General features: G+C 40.6%; 1 protein-coding gene across 1 annotated transcript in view; it reads right to left on the bottom strand.

The window, feature by feature from the left end:
• Positions 1–3,218: 3,218 nt before the first annotated feature.
• ddx41 (DEAD (Asp-Glu-Ala-Asp) box polypeptide 41) overlaps positions 3,219–21,278 on the bottom strand; it is a 42,505-nt gene continuing 24,445 nt past the window's right edge. The window contains exons 11-17 of the mRNA XM_060901161.1: positions 14,196–14,327; positions 13,860–13,931; positions 7,863–7,959; positions 5,058–5,207; positions 4,785–4,856; positions 4,409–4,519; positions 3,219–4,059 (exon numbers count right to left, since the gene is read on the bottom strand). Coding sequence (XP_060757144.1) covers positions 3,923–4,059; positions 4,409–4,519; positions 4,785–4,856; positions 5,058–5,207; positions 7,863–7,959; positions 13,860–13,931; positions 14,196–14,327 — 771 coding nt within the window. The 3' untranslated portion in view covers positions 3,219–3,922. The remainder of the gene's footprint in view (positions 4,060–4,408; positions 4,520–4,784; positions 4,857–5,057; positions 5,208–7,862; positions 7,960–13,859; positions 13,932–14,195; positions 14,328–21,278) is intronic.

Raw genomic sequence — 21,278 nt, 5'->3', positions numbered from 1 at the left:
TAAAAGTGAAATAAACATTGTACTAAAATAAATCAAGCTGTATGGCAAAATATCTACTGTTCTTAATGCGCTCAATCAGTGTCTTTTTAACAGCATCAGCCATGTCGTTTATTCTCCTTGACATGGTGTCATTTGAAAGCGGCACCAAGTTTAACTCTCTGGCAGCTTTCTCTCCACACATGATACGTGTCATCTCTTTGGCTAATGGTAAACACAGCAGTTCCCCGATTGTGTGCGGCTTACCGGCTCTGGCGATCAGGAGGCTGGCACGATATGAAGCTTCCTGTGCTTTGGCTACGGGTGTACCATAGGACAGAATGGTGGACTTGGACTGCTTCAGTTCATCACGTTTTTGTAAAAAAAAAATCCATTGGTTTGTCCTTTAATGCTGTGTGTTTGGTTGTAAGATGCCGTATGAGATGCGATGGTTTCATGGACTCATTGCTCAGAATGTCGCCGCATACAACAAGGGCGTAACTTTGTGTTCAAAGTTGGTGGGGACATTTCCAGGCATGATACTTCCCTTCAAGGGGGGGTCAGGGGGCATGGTCCCCCTGGAGAAAATTTAGAAAGATCCCGTTTTAAGGCTTAATTTTGATGCATTTTGAGATGCATACTATGGCCTCACTACTTTTATGAAAACCATTTCAGGGCAGGCTGTCAATGGGTATGCAGTGAAAGGCTGGAAACATGATGGACCAAACAAATGTAGAACTGGGGGGGATCCTGCCCCAGAAAATTTTGTGAATCTTCACACATCAATAAAGCAATCTGATGCACTCTGATGGGTAAAAGGTGGTAAAATACACCTACCAAATACTCTCTTGCACACTGGTTGATTGAACATACTTTACATATGAACTATATACACATTACACATTATTACTAGATTCTGTGGAAGGACTTGTGTCCTGCAGTACAACCGCTATATGAAAAAATACACAATAAACAGTATCATCTTAAAACATTCATTGCCATCTTTTTATTGTTGATTCTAGTGTCACAAAAAAAACAATAGGGCCACCAACAATGCTCAGTCAAAACAGATACAAACTAAGGGGTAAGGGATAGCACATAAACAGGACTACTCAAAACTAAACCAGGACTATACACGAGCCAGGTCTAAACCAGAACTTCAATGTTTCAGCCAGGGCAAACACGGATCACATCAGGACTAAACCAAGGCTAAACCACAAACAAGAGCAAACTAAACTAGAATTAATATAATAATAAACTAGATTATACCTGGACTAAACCAGGATTACACCAGGTCTGGGAAGAAACAGGTGTAGCAGTTTCAACAAGGCACAAATTAATAATATAATCTTACATATAAAGGAAATCTAGGTGATTTTATAATCTGTGTATTTGTGCAAACCACAAAATGTATTTGCAAGTCAAACAATTCAATTCAAATTATTACAAAATTTAAAACATTTCAAAAAGAAACGAACATCTCAACATTAGGGACGAACATCACAATAATGTGAAAAAAGCCTCCAGTTTACAGTTATTTAAAAAATAATAATAATTAAAAAGAAACAAAAAAATGAAACTTCCCTTGCCCTGCATGTAAGACTATGCACCACAGTATTCATTTAAAAGTACCAAACACCTTCCTTCTCCTGTCACTTCCACAAACTGCTGACAAATGTCTTTAATGTTCACATTGTCCAGTTTGGTCCAATGAGTCGTTGGTTGCTACACACATAGCAGAGAGCTGCCGCCAATCAGGTTACAGCACTCAAAACAGCAGCTAAGCGGCGGCAACAGCGGGGCTTATCGTTCATGGGATAAAACAGGGGAAAACAGTCGCGCGTGTCTCTAAACGTTCGGAAAAGGCGTGAAATGTTGGTGGGGACTGTCCCCTGCCCTGTCAAAGTTGGTGGGGACATGTCCCCACCTGTCCTTATTAAAGTTACGCCTGTGGCATACAACACACTGCGGCCTGGGCAGCTCCTCTGTCCCGTTCCAAATGAATCCCAGTTTTATGTATTTTTCATCATACTTCCTCCTCACTGTTTTCTGCCGTTTGCTAGCAGTTCTGGGGCTGGTTTTGCCACTGTCGTTAGCATCCGCGCTCGACTCACGTACGTCCTCTTCAGTTCTCCCTCTCCCCTGATCCACGCTCCCATTCGCAGATTTAAGCCCCGACAGCAGTCATTTTGTCGTACTCGTCATAATTAGCAAAGCCACCTCCACCTTTTCCCATCACAGCCTAGTCTACCAATGGCGGATAACCATCTGTCAGCAGAACTGGCGGGAATGCGTACGTACGCTACGTATGGCTACCCAGAAGCACTTGCAAACTTTTTTAAATTATTAACTTAATTTGTATCTCCTTTCATTTTCTTGTCATCGGTTGATAAGATATTTTCGTCCATTCGGATATTATGGATAGTATTTCACTTTTTTTTTTTAAATTTATATTTAAGTGATTCTTTGGCGTACCACTAGTGGTACACGTACCACAGTTTGAGAATCTCTGCTGTAGATGATATGTTCAAACTCTTTGCAATTTTACACTGTCGAACTCCTTTCTGATATTGCTCCACTATTTGTCGGTGCAGAATTAGGGGGATTGGTGATCCTCTTCCCATCTTTACTTCTGAGAGCCGCTGCCACTCCAAGATGCTCTTTTTATCCCCAGTCATGTTAATGACCTATTGCCAATTGACCTAATGAGTTGCAATTTGGTCCTCCAGCTGTTCCTTTTTTGTACCTTTAACTTTTCCAGCCTCTTATTGCCCCTGTCCCAACTTTTTTGAGATGTGTTGCTGTCATGAAATTTCAAATGAGCTAATATTTGGCATGAAATTTCAAAATGTCTCACTTTCGACATTTGATATGTTGTCCATGTTCTATTGCGAATACAATATCAGTTTTTGAGATTTGTAAATTATTGCATTCCGTTTTTATTTACAATTTGTACTTTGTCCCAACTTTTTTGGAATCGGGGTTGTACATAATTGTCAGGAACTCAAAATCCACATTCAGCACAGATGCTGCCTTTTTTTTTTTTTTTTTGAGTGAAAACTTGTCACACCGTACACCACTGTGAAATCAGTACAGAGGCAAAAATTAAATGTGTGCGCAGTGTGGATTGGACTGAGGGTTCATGACGCATCACATCCAATGGAAATTCTTGTTTAGATGACTTAAACCACAAACCATCCATCCGTCCTGTGAAATTAACTACAACACAGAAGATCAGTCCATACTTTCAGACTCACTTTAATGACCTTTTGTATCTGAAGCAGGAAAACTGCTTAAGTGTTATGTTACAATATCAAAAATATGACATTTTGCCCTGAATACTTTCCTCACTGAAGCCAGAAAAAGAATTAGAAATTTAAAAAATTTAAAAAAAATTGGAAAATAAATGTAACGGGTTAATTGGGGTGTGTTTAAATAAAAACAGACCCCCCCCCCCAAAAAAAAAAAAACACACACACCACTTCGATTGTGAACAGCATGTTGAAAAACGTTTTACTTTGAACTCCCGCAAGCTCCTGTTGAATCGTTTGCCAAAATGTAATTCAGTACAAATATATCCTCTGACAAGAGGCAATGGCTTTATTCATTTATAGCAACTTGACAATTTTATTATTTCAGTGAAATCTTTCCACCAAGCAGCTCGGAATTCCATGGATCCCAGTCACTCAGTCAAATGTTCAAGCAGGAAGGCGGCGGTTGTCGAGCAGTAGGACAGTGTCAGGTAAAGTTTGTGCCAAGACACATTTAACGTGCACATTTTTTTTTACAAACCCAGTCAGTCACGGCACAATTAACGTCCAGCTGACTTGGAATTCCTGGGTCTTTCGTGCGATATTCATTTATCCCGACCAGCACCTGGCATCAGTCCAGTTCCACACGCAGAAAGACATGACTTTTCACCCAGAAAGTGAGGAAATCCAGAGCCTTAGAAGTCCATGGAGCTGTTGGCCAGACAGTCCCTGCGGCTGATGTTGGTAACCTGCTTGGTCTGCATGGCCTCCAACTTGGGACAGTCGGTGATACGATGACCCAAACCGCCGCAGAACGCACAGCCTCTCTCTCCTGGGGAAAAGCAGCAGAAACAATGGTGAGTTTTGTTCAGCATACTTGGGAGCAGTTTCACTGATTTTTGTACTCTAAGACTCACCCACCAAGTTTAGAGATCAGAAAACACACGTGTCACATGATTTAAAATTGATTGAGATTCGTATTAGTGAACTGCCACTTGGAATTTTCATGAATTTTGTGAAAACGCTCCTGGAAACCATTTCTGAAAACAATTTGTGTGATGATAAATTCAGCTTTTAAACCTCAAACCCTATCAAAGCTTAATCGTGTTAAAATTAGCAAGGTGTAAAAGGAACTCGAACGTACATCTGAGAGCAGAGGTTAAACAATATGAAACCCTCACCTCCAAGATCCAGCATGGCTTCGTCCCCTGGCTGGAGCACCTGCAGAACCGGTGGAACTTTCTGCTTGGCTTCGACCAGCAAGGCCTTCAGATCCATCAACACCGATTCCTCTGCAATGGTGAGGGGACAGGATCAGTGTTTTGACACGTGGCAAATTCCATTTGACGTTCCTCATCAAGGCTACTCCCCGAAATGTTGGCTTCCGACAAGTACCTTCGACTTGTTTTTGATTACTGAGTACAACTTTTAAGTTTACAACATCACACAGTTTAATCCAGTGATGCTTGTATGACTGAGAAATTTCATGGACTGGATTAAGATGTAGAAGAAAGCATTTGCTAAACGTAATCGTCGGACAAAACTTGTCACTCTTACCGCATCCTTTGTTGATGAACGTCGTGGCTATTCCAGTTTTGCCTGATCGACCTGTTCGACCAATTCTGTGGACTATCAAACAGGCAGACAAAAAATGTACAGAAATTAATAAGCATTCAAAAAGCAAAACCAACCAACCAGGTTGCAGTCTGCATAACAGACTACCGTCACTGTCTGTCAGTTACGAGATGATAAACTAAAGCTCTACAGCAGTCTGTTATGCATTTTGCAACCCTGGTGGTGGATTATTTATCCATTATTTGAAGTTCTCACCATAGTTCTCAATCTCTTCAGGCATGTCGTAATTAACTACATGTTGAATGGCAGGGAAATCCAAACCCTTCGAGGCCACATCAGTGGCCACCAAAACATCTTTCTTCCCCTCCTTGAAGGCCTCAATGGCTTTTGTTCTTTCCTCTTGGTCTGAAGAATGACAACAGGAAGATTGGAACGACAGTCAGGAACCTTTTTAACCATTAAATGTTGCCGTTTGTAACTGTTAGGTTTTTCTGAACCGACAATCATGACAAACTTTGAAGACCCCGATTTCTACTTTTGCCATGCTATGGGTCTTGACGGTTTTTATCTCTCGCTGGCCGAAAGGCTCGAAGGGGGATCATGTTGTGGCGACGTCTGTCCATCCTGGGAAGGGTACTCGGCTTCTGAACTCAACTCTTCTCGCAATTTTTGGAAAAATTTCACAAAACTTGACAGGATTCTTTGTAATATGTCGGTAATGCGCATATTGCAATTTCGTTCAGTTCAGTCGCGTTTTACCAGAGTTACGGCCCTTGATTACCAAACTTTTGACAATTTCAAGAGGGTGTATTAAGCAGACCCTCTAGGATTTCACGATGTTGCGATTTGCAACTTCAACCAATCCCCGTGAATTCAGGGCGGTGTTGCAATTATATCCAATCACCGCAACTTTCCTGCAAATTTGACTAATCGTTGGCGTCGTCGAGGTGACGTTGACAGACTACCTTCCGCCTTACTTCCGTGTTTCCGTTCAAGAGAAGCAGCATGTGCGAGTCAGTGTTTATATGGGCTTAAATTCTGTTACTGAAAGTGTGTCACGTTTACAGTGAAGGACTGTGTGCACTTTACATTATTTTTTTTTACTTAATACAAGAAATTAATGGATGCCAACATTTTTGCCAAAATGGTATTTTATTTTCCATTGTTTAGGCAGTTTCAGCATCATACTGTGAGATTCTGTTCAAATTGTTTTTTTTTCTTCTATGAAGCCTGAGCCATTTATTTTATTAGTTTATAATTATTGTTTAATTTAGTCTTCAGGAGAGACTGCCTGCACACAGTACTAGTATTAATAGTTTTTTCTTACATGAAAGCTGAGGCATTTATATTATATACTCAGCAAAAATAAAAACTTGACATTTTTCAAATAGTGTTTAGAAACTTTTCTTGAAAGACTTCTTGTTGTGATTATGGTTAAATGCATTGTCAAGGGCATTACGTCACACATTCATTCTACTGGTCGGGCCTACGTAGCACGTGCGAGAGCACTGCACGCTAAAAATCATGTTTCCACGTGACACAAGTGACGTGACCTATTGATACACGTGCAATTGATCTCACGGTAGCAGAGTAGAGTGTCATCTCAGAAAAACAAGGTTTTATGGTTAATTATTCGTTAATTTGCAATGCCACGACTGTCAAACATTCAGCGTGAACGTGCCATTGGCATGCTGAATACGGGAACATCCGTCACTGACGTTGCAAGGGTTATGGGATGCAGTCGACAGACCATCCATAATCTCCAGACACGTCTCCATCAAACTGGCACCACAGCCGACCGCCCCCGTCCTGGTCGACCACATGTGACGTCACACGCAGAAGACCGACAGATTGTCTTATGTCATTTGCGTAATCGGTTTGTCACTGCCACATCCACTGGGAATGAATTGTTTGGAGGTCGAGTGACTGCCCAAACCATTCGAAATCGCCTGTGCTCTGCTCTGCATTAAGTTGTGACTCACAGTTTTTGATCATGGACATTGTCGTCGCATTTCCGGTGGAACCGATTCCATGACAAACATGATCCGTAGGCTATAGCATCTTTAATGACAAGATAATTGAATACAATCGTTATTTCAAACCTATTTTCCAAAATGTTCAAATTATTGACTTTGAAACGAGTGTCAAGTTTTTATTTTTGTTGAGTTTATTTTAAGTTAACTTCATGTTGTGCTGTGAGGTTCTCTGCACTTTAACTTTTGAACCAACAGGTGCATTTGGATAAGTAAAGCCTATTTTTCTGCATTTTTGTAGTCCTGGTAATCTTTTATATTGGTAAAGTTGTTTATAGGACCATTTCTCAGTGTCTTTCTTCTTTTAATCAATAGTTTTTCAGTAATAACTTAATATTTAACATATCACTGAATTTTAATCACAAAAAGAGAAAATCGCAACAATTTCTCGCAACTTTCACTTCCTCCCGCAATGTAATCGCAACAAAAACCTAAAAAACACCGCAACTTTCATCGCAATTTTTTGGAAAACCCCCACAACAGACATTTTAGCCCGCAACAATCACAAAAAAGGCCCGCGGAATCCTGGGGGGACTGATTAAGCACTTAGAGCGTAGATATAGTTGTCAGCAGGGGATATTGTGCTCTCAGAGCACTCTTGTTGTTTTCAGGGTGCTGTTTTACATATTTCCAGCCAAGAAAGTAGCTCACATAGACTCGCCTCTTTTCCTTCCATGGCATGTGTAGTTTTGAGAAATAGGATGGTGTCAGTTAAGGGGAAGCTAAAGGCTTGTCGATATGGATTTGTATTTGGAATTTGGCAAGCTAAAAAATACAAACCATGTCACAGCCGGTTCAGCTTTCGCTCTGGACCAAGACTTTGTATCGTAACAAATTGATTTAATTCGAATTTATTATTTGATCAGGTTGAAAAGGTTTATACTGCTCTTCTAAAATCACAGGTGATTGGGTTCAATACAAAGAAAAGTAAAACAATACCACCAACTTGCAGCATGCTCGCTCGCAAATCCAATATTATCCAGGATCTCTGTCCAGGACTTTCATGGTATGCGAGATGGTGTTTTACCTTTGCCTCCGTGGATCGCCACGGCCTCCACACCTTTCAGGAGCAGATACTCATGGATGGCGTCAACGTCTGCTTTCTTCTCAGCAAATATTAACACCTGAGAAAGAGGATGAAACAAAATCAGGGTTGCTCCCCAAAGATGTGGAATTCTGTCCCTCAGAGCCTTGGTGATGGTACAGCTCTCTCCACATTCAAAACTCAACCGGAGTCTTCTCTTCTCTCTCTCCTATCCCTCATCAACTAGTCACTGACCGTTCATTCTTTTTCCATGCTTTGAACTAGTCTGTTGTCTTTATGCCTGTGTTACTTGTGATTTTGCTGCGTCTCTTCTGTCATGACTTCCTTTGTTTTTTTGTTTGTGATTCTGGCGGAGTGTTCGGACTCAAACCGTCCTTGGGTTGGTCAAAGGCCTGACGCAAATTAAACTTCTTGTCAATCATAAGAGAGCTCAGGCGAAAATGGTCAGATCGTTTTGAGCTGCCAGGAAGGACGGAGTAACTCTGCACAAAACATTGAAGCATGAGCTGGATGAGCTACAACAGCACAAGACCACACGTGTGATCCGGCGCTGTCAGCCAAGAACAGGAATTTGAGGCCATTGTGGGTGCAAACTCGCCAAAACTGCACAACTGAAGATCACCGGGTCTTACACTACGTTCAGACTGCAACCTGAAACGGCCCATATCCGATTTGTTGTGAAATGCGATTTTTTTGTTAGGCCGTTCACATTACCAAATTATATGAGACTTGTTTGCGATCTCCAATATGAACGGAAAACGACCCAAAAGTGTCCCGCATGCACAAATTGACACGTAATAAGCACATCTACGTAATACGTAAACAAAACAAAAAAAAGCGCACTCTTCATGTTTAATGATTTCTTTTTTGTTTGTTTAATTATCTGGTTAGTGTTAAAGTGTGAGGTCTCGTGTGTGTTTTTGTTTCTGAACTGAAATGAAAACGTGTAGCCTGGTAACGAGGGTTGACTCCTAAATGTCTCTCTAATTTCTATATAAGTGCACTATGTGTTACTAGGAAGTAATGGATTTTTAAACTCTATACAGTGCACTCGAGCTTCAGTAGGCAGTCATTTGGGATACGGCCGCTGTATTACCAAACTCTTAATTCAGGCTTAATAATTTGCACATATTTATTTCGTCATATTAATAAACTTTTTCTACATGTTTATAAATATTTATTTAGATTGTTTATAGCCAGCTGAATTCTGCAACTTCTCTCAGCGCTGGCTCAAGGTGCAGAAACACCAGTGCAGTTTGCTATGGAGATGAGGCGAGACCTGGCGATGTGGTTTTTGTGGCGGCGGCGGAACTCGCACAATAATCTGATTAATGTGGGCAGCAGACTAATGAGACCGAGAAGGTGTCAACTTACTGGAAATTTCCAGAACAATCTTATAATCTTGTAATACAGGATGGTTTAAGTTATAAATCAGTTATAGAAACTGTTTTATTTAATCAGGCTAACAGATCAACATCCAGGTCCCTACCAAATCCACCATTAGCTTGATCAATTCTATAAAAGTCTATTTAAATTCTGAAAACTGTATAAATGTTGTTGTTTTCCACCAAAGAGGCGGGATTAGCCAACGCAGAATAGTGACGTTTGTCTCTTGTTGATGACGTGTAGGTCGCATGAATGCGACCTGTCCGGTCAGACTGCAGTCGCATGTGAAAATATCGGATATGCATCGGATTTAGGACCACATATCCAAGCGGCCTGGGTCGCATGTGAAAAAATCGGATCTGTGTCGTTCAGATTGTCAATAACAAATCGGATACAGGTCGCATATGGGCAAAAAAATCGGATATGGGTCGTTTCAGGGTGCAGTCTGAACGGAGTCTTAGTCCAATCTTCAACTGTCCAGTTTCAGTCAGTCAGTCTGTCTGTTCCCCACGATGGCCTCAAGAGTCTTGTTCTTGGCCAACAGGTGTCGAACCTGATATGATCATCTGCCAGTATTGAGGTATTTCACCTGACGTCACAGGGTCACGTGATGCCCCGGTGTCCGCCATTTTGAACGTCAAGCTACATACTAACGCTGCAGACAGAGAGGGAGAACCAGCTTGAAAAAAAACGTGTTACAGACACCTAGAATAGATTAATTTGTCAGTAAGCACTCTATAAATAACCATGGTGTTTGCTTGTTGTGCTGTGGGCTGCCACAACAGACAGGGACAGCGTGCAGGACGCTCCTTTTACCGGTTTCTAGTGATGGGAATTTCGGCTCTTTTTCGGGAGCCGGCTCTTTCGGCTCCCAAACGGCTCCTGAGATTTTATTTTTGATTTAATTGCTGCAATTAACTAGTTAATTAATTACATTATTACTTATATTTTATCAATAGGATGTTTTCCATTTTATTTTTTAGTTTTTGTAGCCATTGTAAAGCTTTGTAAAGTATAGCAGTGTAACAATGTTCTAGCTACAGAAATAAAACTTACTTACCAATTCAATTATTTTCTCACAAACATAATGCAAAACTGTGTTATATTACCAATATAAAATACACAGCTGATTTTCCCCTCCTCAGGTGCCTCACAGACTCCTCTCCCCTGCGCTCCACAGCTTTAAGCATTACACCAATTTTCGTATTTTCGCAGCTGTGAATGACATCAACCCCCCCAACCAAAAAAAGTAGGCGTACACCATGCTACTTTTTTTCCTTTGAATGGTAATAGACAACACAAAGACGCAATCGGACAGCAACTTTTTTTGTGAAAGTCTCTCTCTCTCTCTGAGGCACCTAAGGACAAAAAACTAATTCGGCTCCCACCGAAGAGCCGGCTCCCGTCGTTCACTTCAAAGAGCCAGCTCTTTGAACCGGATCGTTCGCGACCGACACGTCACTACCGGTTTCCTACTGACCCAGACAAGAGGGCCAAATGGATTGCAGCTGTGAAGAGACAGGATTGGGAGCCAACAGAGTACTCCAGACTTTGCAGTGATCATTTCATTTCAGGTTAGTTTATCAGTTAACGCAATTTTGATAAAATATATAGCAAAAAGTAAATGGGTCAGTGTTTGTTAACCCATCTGAGCAGTGAAACAAGGCAGTGTTAATTTGTCTAGGGTTGCATGTAGCAGACATCAGACATAAAACGCAATAACAAAGGCTAGAAAGAAACGGTGCTCCATACCAAGGCTGGGTACAGTGTTTGTGATAAAAGACAGATCCAATTTAACACAAATCACAGCTTACTTTCTTGTTAAAATGTGCAAAGGTCTCCACCATCTCATACCGCCTTGCACTGAAGGACTTAAGCGTGCCGTCCAAAATGGCTGCGTCACATGACTTGGTCACGTGGGTGAAATACCTCAACAACTCACCCACCTCAAGACGGTAGCCCATCCATATGCTTTTCTGCTCACCATGGCTGTAAAAAGAGTGCTTATTTTATTTCCTCCAGACTTCCTGTCGGCTCAAACGAACTCTGAACAGACTCGTTCTCCCTCTGATGTCTCTCCTCGACCAAGCGTTTCAGCCTGCAGACCCTCTCAGAGATGTCAACCTTTTGTGAAATCAATGTGTAGTGACACATGCATACGAGCGGAGCGCCTGGAAAATTTTGGAAATTGGTGCTTTTTTAGGGCCATTCTGAGTGAATACAGGTGACTAAAATGAACTGGGACATGTTGGTTTTGGGGGGAGAAAATTGTTGATTTTTTTTTTTTTTAACTATCTGAAAAATAAAACCAAATCACAATCACTCATGATTTTCTCATGAGTGATACTCATAACTCACCACGTTCACACAAAGTAAAAAGATTGCTCTGGTAATTTGTATACAATCAACTTTCAAACAGTGAATATTATTTTCTTAACTTTACTACACAAATGCAGATTACATACCATCAATATTTATAGATAACAGACTGGAACACTCAATTAGCAAATACTCAAATAGTTTACTAAACAAATGCAGATTACATGCCGTCAATGTTTATAGAGAATATGCTGGAATACTCAATTAGTTGTACTGGAACATGTCTATTTCCTTTTTATTCCCATGATTAATGTCAAGTCACTTTGATTACTTTTAATTTTTATCAACTTCCTTTCACTTTTAATCTCCTCAATATCAAGTCAGATTACTTATTCAGTTCTGATCAATTTACTTCAGAAGATGACGGTTTCAGTTCCAACAGTGTTTCTGTAGTAGCATGTTTGTGAGGTTACAACACCCCGACAGCCCCTCAATACCTAGTGACATGGGCTGCTCGACATTCCATCGCGGCATCGATAATTAATTCGCGCATGCGCAGAACGCTTGTCAACAAAGATGGCGGCGCCCATCGAAGCAAACTTTGACCATAAATACAGTCAAAATGTTGAATTATCAAGCGATAATTGGCCTCAAATGTACCGAACACCGGCAAAATATCGTGAACCCTTAGGCCAAATTAAAAAAAAAAAAAAGTGCATTTCCGGTAACCCGACCAACCGAGAATTTCGGCGGCGAAATTGCCGACCGTAAAGTTATTACAAATTTCCCTCGATATTTTAGTGTAAGCGGCCTTAGTTTGTCATAATTTTTTGTTTCAACGCATTCAAGTTGTGAAAGAAACGATAAAAAGTAAAATGTTTCGCCACTTCTATCAGCCCTCCTGCATAAACATGGAAGCGCACTTGTATACTGAAGGAGGAAGGCAAAACTGAGCCGAGCCGCCATTTTGAATCCTCATTCAAGGCTGTAATGCAAATTGCTTCCTCTTCAGTATACAAGTGCACTTCCATGGCAGGGAAAAACACTACATTTTGCCGCCTATGTAGTCCCCTATTTATACAAATAGGAGTCATTCAGGATTCAGCCATGTTTTTGCTCGACCCAAGTTCTACAGTAGGCTAGGCTAGGCCGTCTGCTTTTAATGGAAGTAGCCTAGCCTAGGACGTTATTTTCACGTTATTTCTTGATAAGGTGTTTTCATGTTATTACATGAAAATATCATGAAATAACATGATAATTTCGTATCATGAAATTACGTGATGTTACGTTATTACATGATAAATATATTGTAAAAACGTGATAACTTGAACAATATCTTTTCACGTAATTACTTGATTCTAAGCCAATTTTTTTTTTTGAGTGTGGCAGCAATACGCTTCCATAGATCATAACTCGAACTCTTGCAATATTTTTTTTATTAGTTTAAAGATTTAAAACACTTATTTTATTATGATGTGTGGTATAAAGGATTCTGTGCCAAAATACTATTTTGTAAGATGTTTACTTGTGTTAATTTTTTCGAACAAAATAAAATTTAAAAAAAAAAAAAAAAAACTTTTTCCTACCTACCGACCTTGTTTTAGTATTTCATGTTACCGGAAACATGCTATCCTTTTTTTTTTGGCCTTATAGATTCACCCGTATAGATTCGAACCGCATCCATGCTAAAATCGTATGAATCCCATATAAACTGAATAAACGGTCGTAGCCTCGTAGTGCTACTGTCAAAAACGTAGCGACTATGCACTCATCATAGTGATTGGCATCTCTGCCCTCTGCTCATATTTTTCTTTTGTGTTTTGGACCATTCTGTGTAAACTTCAGAGACTGTTGTGCGTGAGAAGCCCAGATGATCAGCAGTTTCTGGAGAAAAAAAAAAAAAAAAAAACCTAAATCTGGCACCAACCTCCATACCACGATTAACACAAGACACATCAATGCACTGGATGCCCTTCCTGACAACACTCCCTAATCTATCCAGGCTTGGGGCCGGCGCTTAGTATGCAGCAGCTTGTACAAACCCCAGTGGCTGGGCATTTTACCCAACCTGCAGGGCTTTGAACTGTGGGAGAAACCAGAGCACCTGCAGGAAACCCACGCGCAGAAAGAACCTTTATCAGGAAATACACGTTCGTTCTGCATCACCAGAAACTGGAAAGTGTGATAACTCTGAGAATAACGTTATCGTTGTACGAATTTGTCCCAGGCAGGTATTCTTTTGATAAAATGTAGTAGAAGTTGAGTGGTACATACAGGAGGTGCGGTCTTCTGTAAACACTCTAGAAGGTACACCATTTTTGCTTCCTCTTTGACGTACTCTACTTCCTGTGGAAGAAATATGCAACAACATCAGAAGCGATGTTGAAATACAGCGATAACAATGACTACCCAATTCATCTGAACTCTAAGCTCTTGGTCAGTTTCTCCATCCTGTGGTGACACTACAAAACTAAGTTTACATGCAAAGTGGAGCAACCCATGCAAAGCTGCAACCTTCTAAAATTGGACTCGGACCCATCCTGATATTAGTGTTGCTCTTTGACAACAAAGGATTTACAGTTTGTTCCTTCATGCACACACAGCGTTCACCTGAATGACGTCCAAGCTGGCTGCTCCGGCTCGGCCTACGTTGATGGTGATGGGTTTGACGAGAGCGCTTTTGGCGAAGTTCTGGATCTTCTTGGGCATTGTGGCACTGAAGAGCAGCGTCTGTCTCTGACCCTGTAGTCACAAATTAAAGGCCGTCGGAGGGGAAAAAAAAACCCCACAACCACAACTCAACCGTGTTGACAAGCAATACACGCATTCTATTTTCACATACACACGCTTTATCCCACACTTGCAGGACATTTTGTACTTAATATTAAACTAACACAGAAAGTCAAGTACACAAGGTTTTGAGAGAAACAAGATTCTTGAGAAACTACTTCTCTAAAAAATATTGTGCACTTCCCTTAAGTTTTTCTCTTTATAAAAACATATCTCTGGGAGATTATCAAGGGGGTTTTAAATAAATCTGACGCAATGTCAAAAAAGCATCCCATGTTTCACAAATGTCACAGAAGCACACGTTAGTGAGCTTGACATTCACATCGAACCCTCAGGATCATAAAGCACTCAGACAACTATAAATTAAAAACATAACTGTCAGCACAACAAATCCCCACTTTTCATTTGCAAAAATTCTGACATGAGGCATTCCATTCTGTCTCAGCTCCAAAAAAAAAAAAAAAAAAAATGCACTAGATATTCTTTTTGACAGATCTTGAAAATACAACAGCACACGAGATAACGAATGGAGCAGAGTGTTGGACACAACGCCAAAGAAGAGCATGAGTCTTTTTGCAAAAACTGAATTTTGCCGTTTGCTTATTATTATTATTATTATTATTAACAACTGAAACATGCAGTTGTCATGACAAGCAGAATTTACAAATGTCGAAATATTTTGCCCATACATCATCAAACTTTAAAGCTATGTTCAAGTTGAACTTCAAAAATCAAACAAAGCCACTGATTTCGGTGCTTCCACCAAAGCCACATCCCCAAACCACACATACGGCGAAAAGGAGTTTTCCAAATTGGGGAAGTTGGGAATGTCCCTTTTGCCATTTTGGTTGGTTTTTGGTGAGCCACATGTATTTACTTCAGAAGCTGAATTTTCCGATCCCTCGGCTATTCTCGGGCTAATTTCACGATCTTTACTTTTAAAGGGGAACTGAAGACAAATTTTTTTAATTATCAAAATTCTATTTCTCATTTTATTCAATATTGGAATGCATTTTTGATCGCTATTTTGTCGCTGCTATAGCCAGTTAGGAGTGTTTTGAAATATGCTCTGTAATATACAGAGATGCCTACCCCAAATTTTGAATTTCAGTATTCTTGAAAACATTTTTCAGTATTTTGGAATGACTTTCAGTAACATTAATACACACACACACAAATATGTTTAACATTTAAATTATTAAAAAGAACTGTTTTGTGTGAATTGAATAAACAAAACGCGAGCAGCCATCTCAATTGAAATTCCACTCAACAAATTTCTAGAGCATAGGTGGCCAACCCGCGGCTCGCGAGCCGCATGCGGCTCTTTGCCTGGTGTCACGTCCAAGTTGGTGTTCGTTTGTGGTTTTATGTGCGTTTTCGCTTCACTGCAGTTAATTACGGTTATTTTATTAAAGGCACTTCGCTTGGTTTCATTACGGTATTTTCACATCATGACAAATGCGCAGGTGTGTGAGATGATATGCTAAATTTCAGATCTCAAAATGGCAGGGAAAAAATGCACTTCAAAAAGGAAATATGAAGATGAAAACAGGACGTTTTTAACAGAGTGGGAGGATTTATATTTTTTCGTTCAACGTTATGGCAAGCCATTCTGCCTTCTATGTCAGTCGTCATTGTCGCATTTCAAGGCTTCAAATCTTCAGCGTCACTTCAGCTCACTACATGCTAAAATTGACCAGGACTTTCCGAAAGGGAGTGAACTTCGTAAAAACAAGTTAATCACTTTAAAAAGTCAATCACAAAAGCAGGTACAGCTCTTCAAAAAATTTACAAAACAATCAGACACAGTAACACATGCATCGTATAAACTGGCTTGGAACATTTCTGGTGAGTTTCATACCATCCCTGCTGCTGAGGCTTGGGATACGCGCTGGGCGCGCAAGCCTGAGTAGTGGGTGAGTGCTCATTCAGTTTTGATGCCTTGAGTGAGAGTAGAGTATACTGTAAGTGTAAATAGTCATGAGAAGGTGTGTCCAAACTTTTGGCATGTAGTGTATATACATTATGTATTTGTTCATTTGTTTTCCAGTTATCAATTTGTGTGTGCGCGCGCGTGTGTTCTTCTTTCAAAAATTTGAGCATTGTATTATATTTTATCTATATTTGCACTTGCACTGATCACTGTTCCCAGTGCCTCTGGAGCTTGTACTGTTTGAGGAAATTAAATTAGCACTTTGTAATTTCCATTTTCCGACTGACTGTATTTATTTGAATACTTATTATTTATTTGAATGCAGGTCTTGTGCAGGTCATGCAATTGAGAATTCAAGCTGAATCAAAATGGCTTTTGCATTTTCGATGTTAAACAGGTAACTCCAAAATGCACTAGAATACAGGAAATTGCATCTAAGAAATCCAAAATTTTTCGGGGGAGGCCCCCCGGAACCCCCCCAATGGGGGGAATCCCCACATGTAAACAATGTCTGCCTTTGTGCCCCACCTACAATTTTCTTCACCAGTCGCCACTGTTGAAAATGACTGGCCTGTGGTCTTGGTACTGCAGTAAATGTATCATTATCATGTTGGTGTGGGGCATTGGTTAAGTTGGAGTGTGACATCAATGTGGCGGTGTGTGTCCGCGCGCGCAGAAGGAAGGGTAATATTTGTGTGCCCATGTTCATGTGCCGATGTGGCTCTTTGCCGTAACACAGTAAGAATTGTGGCTCTTGGGCTCCGACTGGTTGGCCACCCCTGTTCTAGAGCATACAATACATCACATTTTTATAAATACAATAGTGTTCCCTGTTTGCAGACATTACGGTTGACTACCAATCATTGGTATTGAATGTAACTCCTCAAAAGTATTATATTATATTGCCTGGCAAAATGTTCTACCTGTTAACGGATTCTAATAAAATTAAAAAAAAAAAATTCTTATTTCATGCCAAAGAGAGGCCAAAGACATTATCTTAATGTCCCAATATACAAATACTTCAGCATAATGCTTCAGATGAGACATTGAATAAAATGACATTTATAATTGTATTTAAAACAGTGGAATGATCAATTTTTTGCCACAATCCCAACAGCACTAATCATAAAATTCTGTTTTTGATCAGACTACATGTACATTTGCACTTGCAACACTGAAAAGACTTTGAATTAAAGAAGTACAGCCAGTGTTTGATATTTCAGTGAATAAAAATCAGACATGTAAAAAGAAACTGAATAAGTTTAACTCACATTTCATGGCACTAATTGGCAAGTTCAACTCCAAGGACAGGTCAACCATCACCGCTTCAGCACGGGTCACGTTCCGTGTCTTTTCATCCACAGATTTCGTAAAAAACTGCTGGATACCCCCAGATTTACTTTCCGCCTGACTCGCCATTTCAGCATAATCCATGTTTGTTTGTTTTTTTCAGGTGACATGCCGCGTGCAGTCATCGCGACCACCACGAGTGATGTTAAGGTCAGTTCTACACAGTTTGCAGTGCGCATATCCATTGCCCTTTTGACTGGGTGTAATGCACGGCCATTCTACCGTATCGAAAATAGCGCGAACAAATGTGCAGAATCTGCGCATGTCACACACAGCATGTGTGGTTGTCGTAAAAATAAATAGCCTAGCCGTGAATCGCGCATGGACTGAAAAAGTCGCATGGACATTTAAAAACAACTCACTGGAATTTTTTAAGACTTTATAATAATTCCGTACAGAATAACACTGTTTGCCGTAACATCGTATTTACGTAACTTTTCCGTACAAAATACGGCCAATCCGTACTAGTAGGCATCTCTGAATACATCAGTCCATATGTCAAAGCAATGGCCGTAAACAAGATACGTTGAGACCCTTGAGAGACATCGTAGGACGGAAGTGAAACGTACAGCGGAAATCAAACCCTGTGTCCGAAATCGCTCACTCCTCCCCTATATCAGGAATTATGATAAAGAGGACGATACAGTGAGCTCATTTGGTAAAATGAGTTACATGTCGGTCCTGGGATCGAGATGCTGACCTCTTCTGCCCCTCGGACCTGCTTGATCCATCCTGGTGCCCTGTGTCTGGTCGGAGTTTTATCGCATCGCTCCTGTGGAGGACGGCCCCATGAGGACAGTTGAAGGTTCTACCTGGAGGACGCTCTGGACTCCTACAGTAATGCTTTAATGGCTGAGGACGACAGTTAACTTGCTAACTTTAGGACTGCAGTTATCATGAACAGTTTTGCACTCATGGTTCCATCAATGAAGAGTTTATAACATCAACGAAACTGTCTTCATGTTAAAACTGTTATGGTCATGCTGTCTGTTGTTGCCCAAATGAGGATGGGTTCCCTTTTGAGTCTGGTTCCTCTCGAGGTTTCTTCCTCATGTCGTCTGAGGGAGTTTTTCCTTGCCACCATCGCCACAGGCTTCATCATTGGGGATAGATTAGGGACAAAATTAGCTCATGTTTTAAGTCGTTCAAATTCTGTAAAGCTGCTTTGCAACAATGTTTATTGTTAAAAGCGCTATACAAATAAACTTGACTTAAAATGACAAACCGCTTTCGGACACTAGTCCGTCGCGCTGGTATTTACGTCATAACTGTCGCACGATTAAAACGTGCCAGATCAGTCGGCTGGTGGGTTTCAAAATAATAATAAATCCATGTTATACTGAGCGCATTTCCTACATTAATCAATACAAAGTTCCTGCACCTTTCAGTTCTTTTAAATCAAGGCTCAATCCTTTCTTCTTTGCCGCTGCCTTTTATTCAATCACATTTGAGACTTGTAACTTGATTTCTTTCAGCGCAACTGCAATGCATGATGGGAAATATTGCTTTGGTTAGTGACCATCGTTGTATACTACTTTTTGTGATGCATTGTGGGATACTTTGAGTGCACTATATAGGGTGTAAATAATCCTCACTAAGGTTTCGGACAGCACTACAAAATGGTGTCCCCACTATATAGTGTCCTCTATCGTGAGTAGGGAGCGATTTCAGACACGGAAAGTGACCAACATCTGCCAACGTTGTCAAAAGACGTGCGCGCCGTCTTTCAAATGCTGATGTCATTTAGCTGGAAGTTGTGTTTGTTTTGATAGCGATCAGGAAAGTTTGAAAAAAATTAGGCAGTGATCGTCATTTAAACTCGTTTTTGTGCAATACTTCGTTTGGAAAACAGTTTTCAAAATTGCGGCACTGACACCTGGTTGACACTTGACGTTTCGAAGTCTTGCACAAGTCTCGTGAAGATCGTGCGGATAAGCGACGCCTGCCGTGGACCAAACGAACTAAATTCAACACGGCTGAAAACCGAATAGGCCGATAAGTGTAATATTTAACTGCAATTAGTTGCCAATACGAGGCACGATCGAAGGTTACTAAAACCGAAAACGGAACTGAATAACACGTTAATTAAGAAATAAAGCAAGTTTAAAAAATGACTTCAGTTCCCTTTAAGCTTGTATCTTGGTAGTTAGAAGGGCTCGTCTTGCATGCGGTACTTCTTGTTTTTTTTTGTGCACCAGCACAGTTTTAGCAATCCAGATCTTCTGTCATCTGATATGACAGTACAGTTTCCATGTTAATCTTTATCAAGGAACAAAAGTATACTCAAATGTTTTAAATATGTGACCAGAACATGCTGGCAGTCGAGCTATTTTTTCTTAACTGTGTCGAGGAGATGGTTCTGATATTGAAAGAGTCTCGACAATGATGGGACACTCTGTGACTAAGCAATTTGCAAACATTATGTGCTCAGTGCCCAACACTTCTTTGGTACGATTTCAAAACCGGATGACTCGACAATGTTGCGTCGCACAGAAAGACTAGTTCCACTGTTTATTCTGATCAGAAGCCTTGAACTCAGAATCAGGAGTGCAAAAACGGGTGAAGAAATTCATAACCATATGACTTTGCAAAAGTCTGCTCTCTTTCAAACTTCAATACAGTATGGACAAATACAATACAAATTAGGGATGTTAACCGATGACCGTTTGACCGATGGTTGACCGAATCAACGTCAACTGGTTAATTTTTTTTTGGTTGTCAGTTACAGGGGTGATAGCGTTCCGGCGCGCCGTGGCTGGGGGAAAAAAAAAAAAGTCTAGTTCGCCCATTGTCCTGTGTCATTCTGAGATGCGCAGATAGACAGTAAAGGGAATTCAGAATTCCCTTTACTGTCTATCTGCGCATCTCAGAATGACACAGGACAATGGGCGAACTAGATTTTTTTTTTCCCCAGCCACGGCGCGCCAGAAATCCGGCGCGGCGCCGGAACGCTAATCACCCCTGCGGTTAAAAAAAAATTAAAAAAAAAAAATCAATCGTTTTGAAGCTGCTGATTTTGGAGCGGAGAACCTGGAATTCTGTGTTGTAAACGCTTGGGGCACGCCATGCGGTGTAAGGACAACAGCTGACAAATCAGAAACACCCATTCAGTCATGTCCCGCCCCAGTTGAAGACTGGGCTGCCACTCGGCGAAAGAAAAGTGTAGAGACAGGCTTTTTAGCTTACAAATTACTATTCTGTTTTTTTTTTTAATTATTATTAGAAGGCACATGGAGTTTAGTCCTGCCTTGGCCAGTGCATTCTGAAAGTATGTTTCGGTCTGTAGTCAACAATGCATGTTATTGCAGATCAGATCTCTCCACACAAACTAAAGGCGCAGATGCCGACTTTTTCACGGCTGAATCGCGCAGATCCGATTTTTTTTTTTTTTTAGGGGGGGCGTTGGAGTGTCTGATTATAATTTCAAAGTAAATTCTGTATTAAAATTACTAAATAAGCAAATGCTGTTACAGTCCATGAAATATAGGAAGTATGAGAAGAAAACAGTAAATCAGAAAGCTGCGCACGTTTGCGCGAAAGCTGCGCAAACGTGCGCAGCTTTCTGATTTACTGTTTTCTTCTCATACTTATACTTCCTATGCTTCATGGACTGTAACGGC

The sequence above is a fragment of the Neoarius graeffei genome, chromosome 20, assembly GCF_027579695.1.
Source record: "Neoarius graeffei isolate fNeoGra1 chromosome 20, fNeoGra1.pri, whole genome shotgun sequence".
Classification (NCBI taxonomy): Eukaryota; Metazoa; Chordata; class Actinopteri; order Siluriformes; family Ariidae; genus Neoarius; species Neoarius graeffei.
This window is presented reverse-complemented; position numbering and strand designations above follow the sequence as displayed.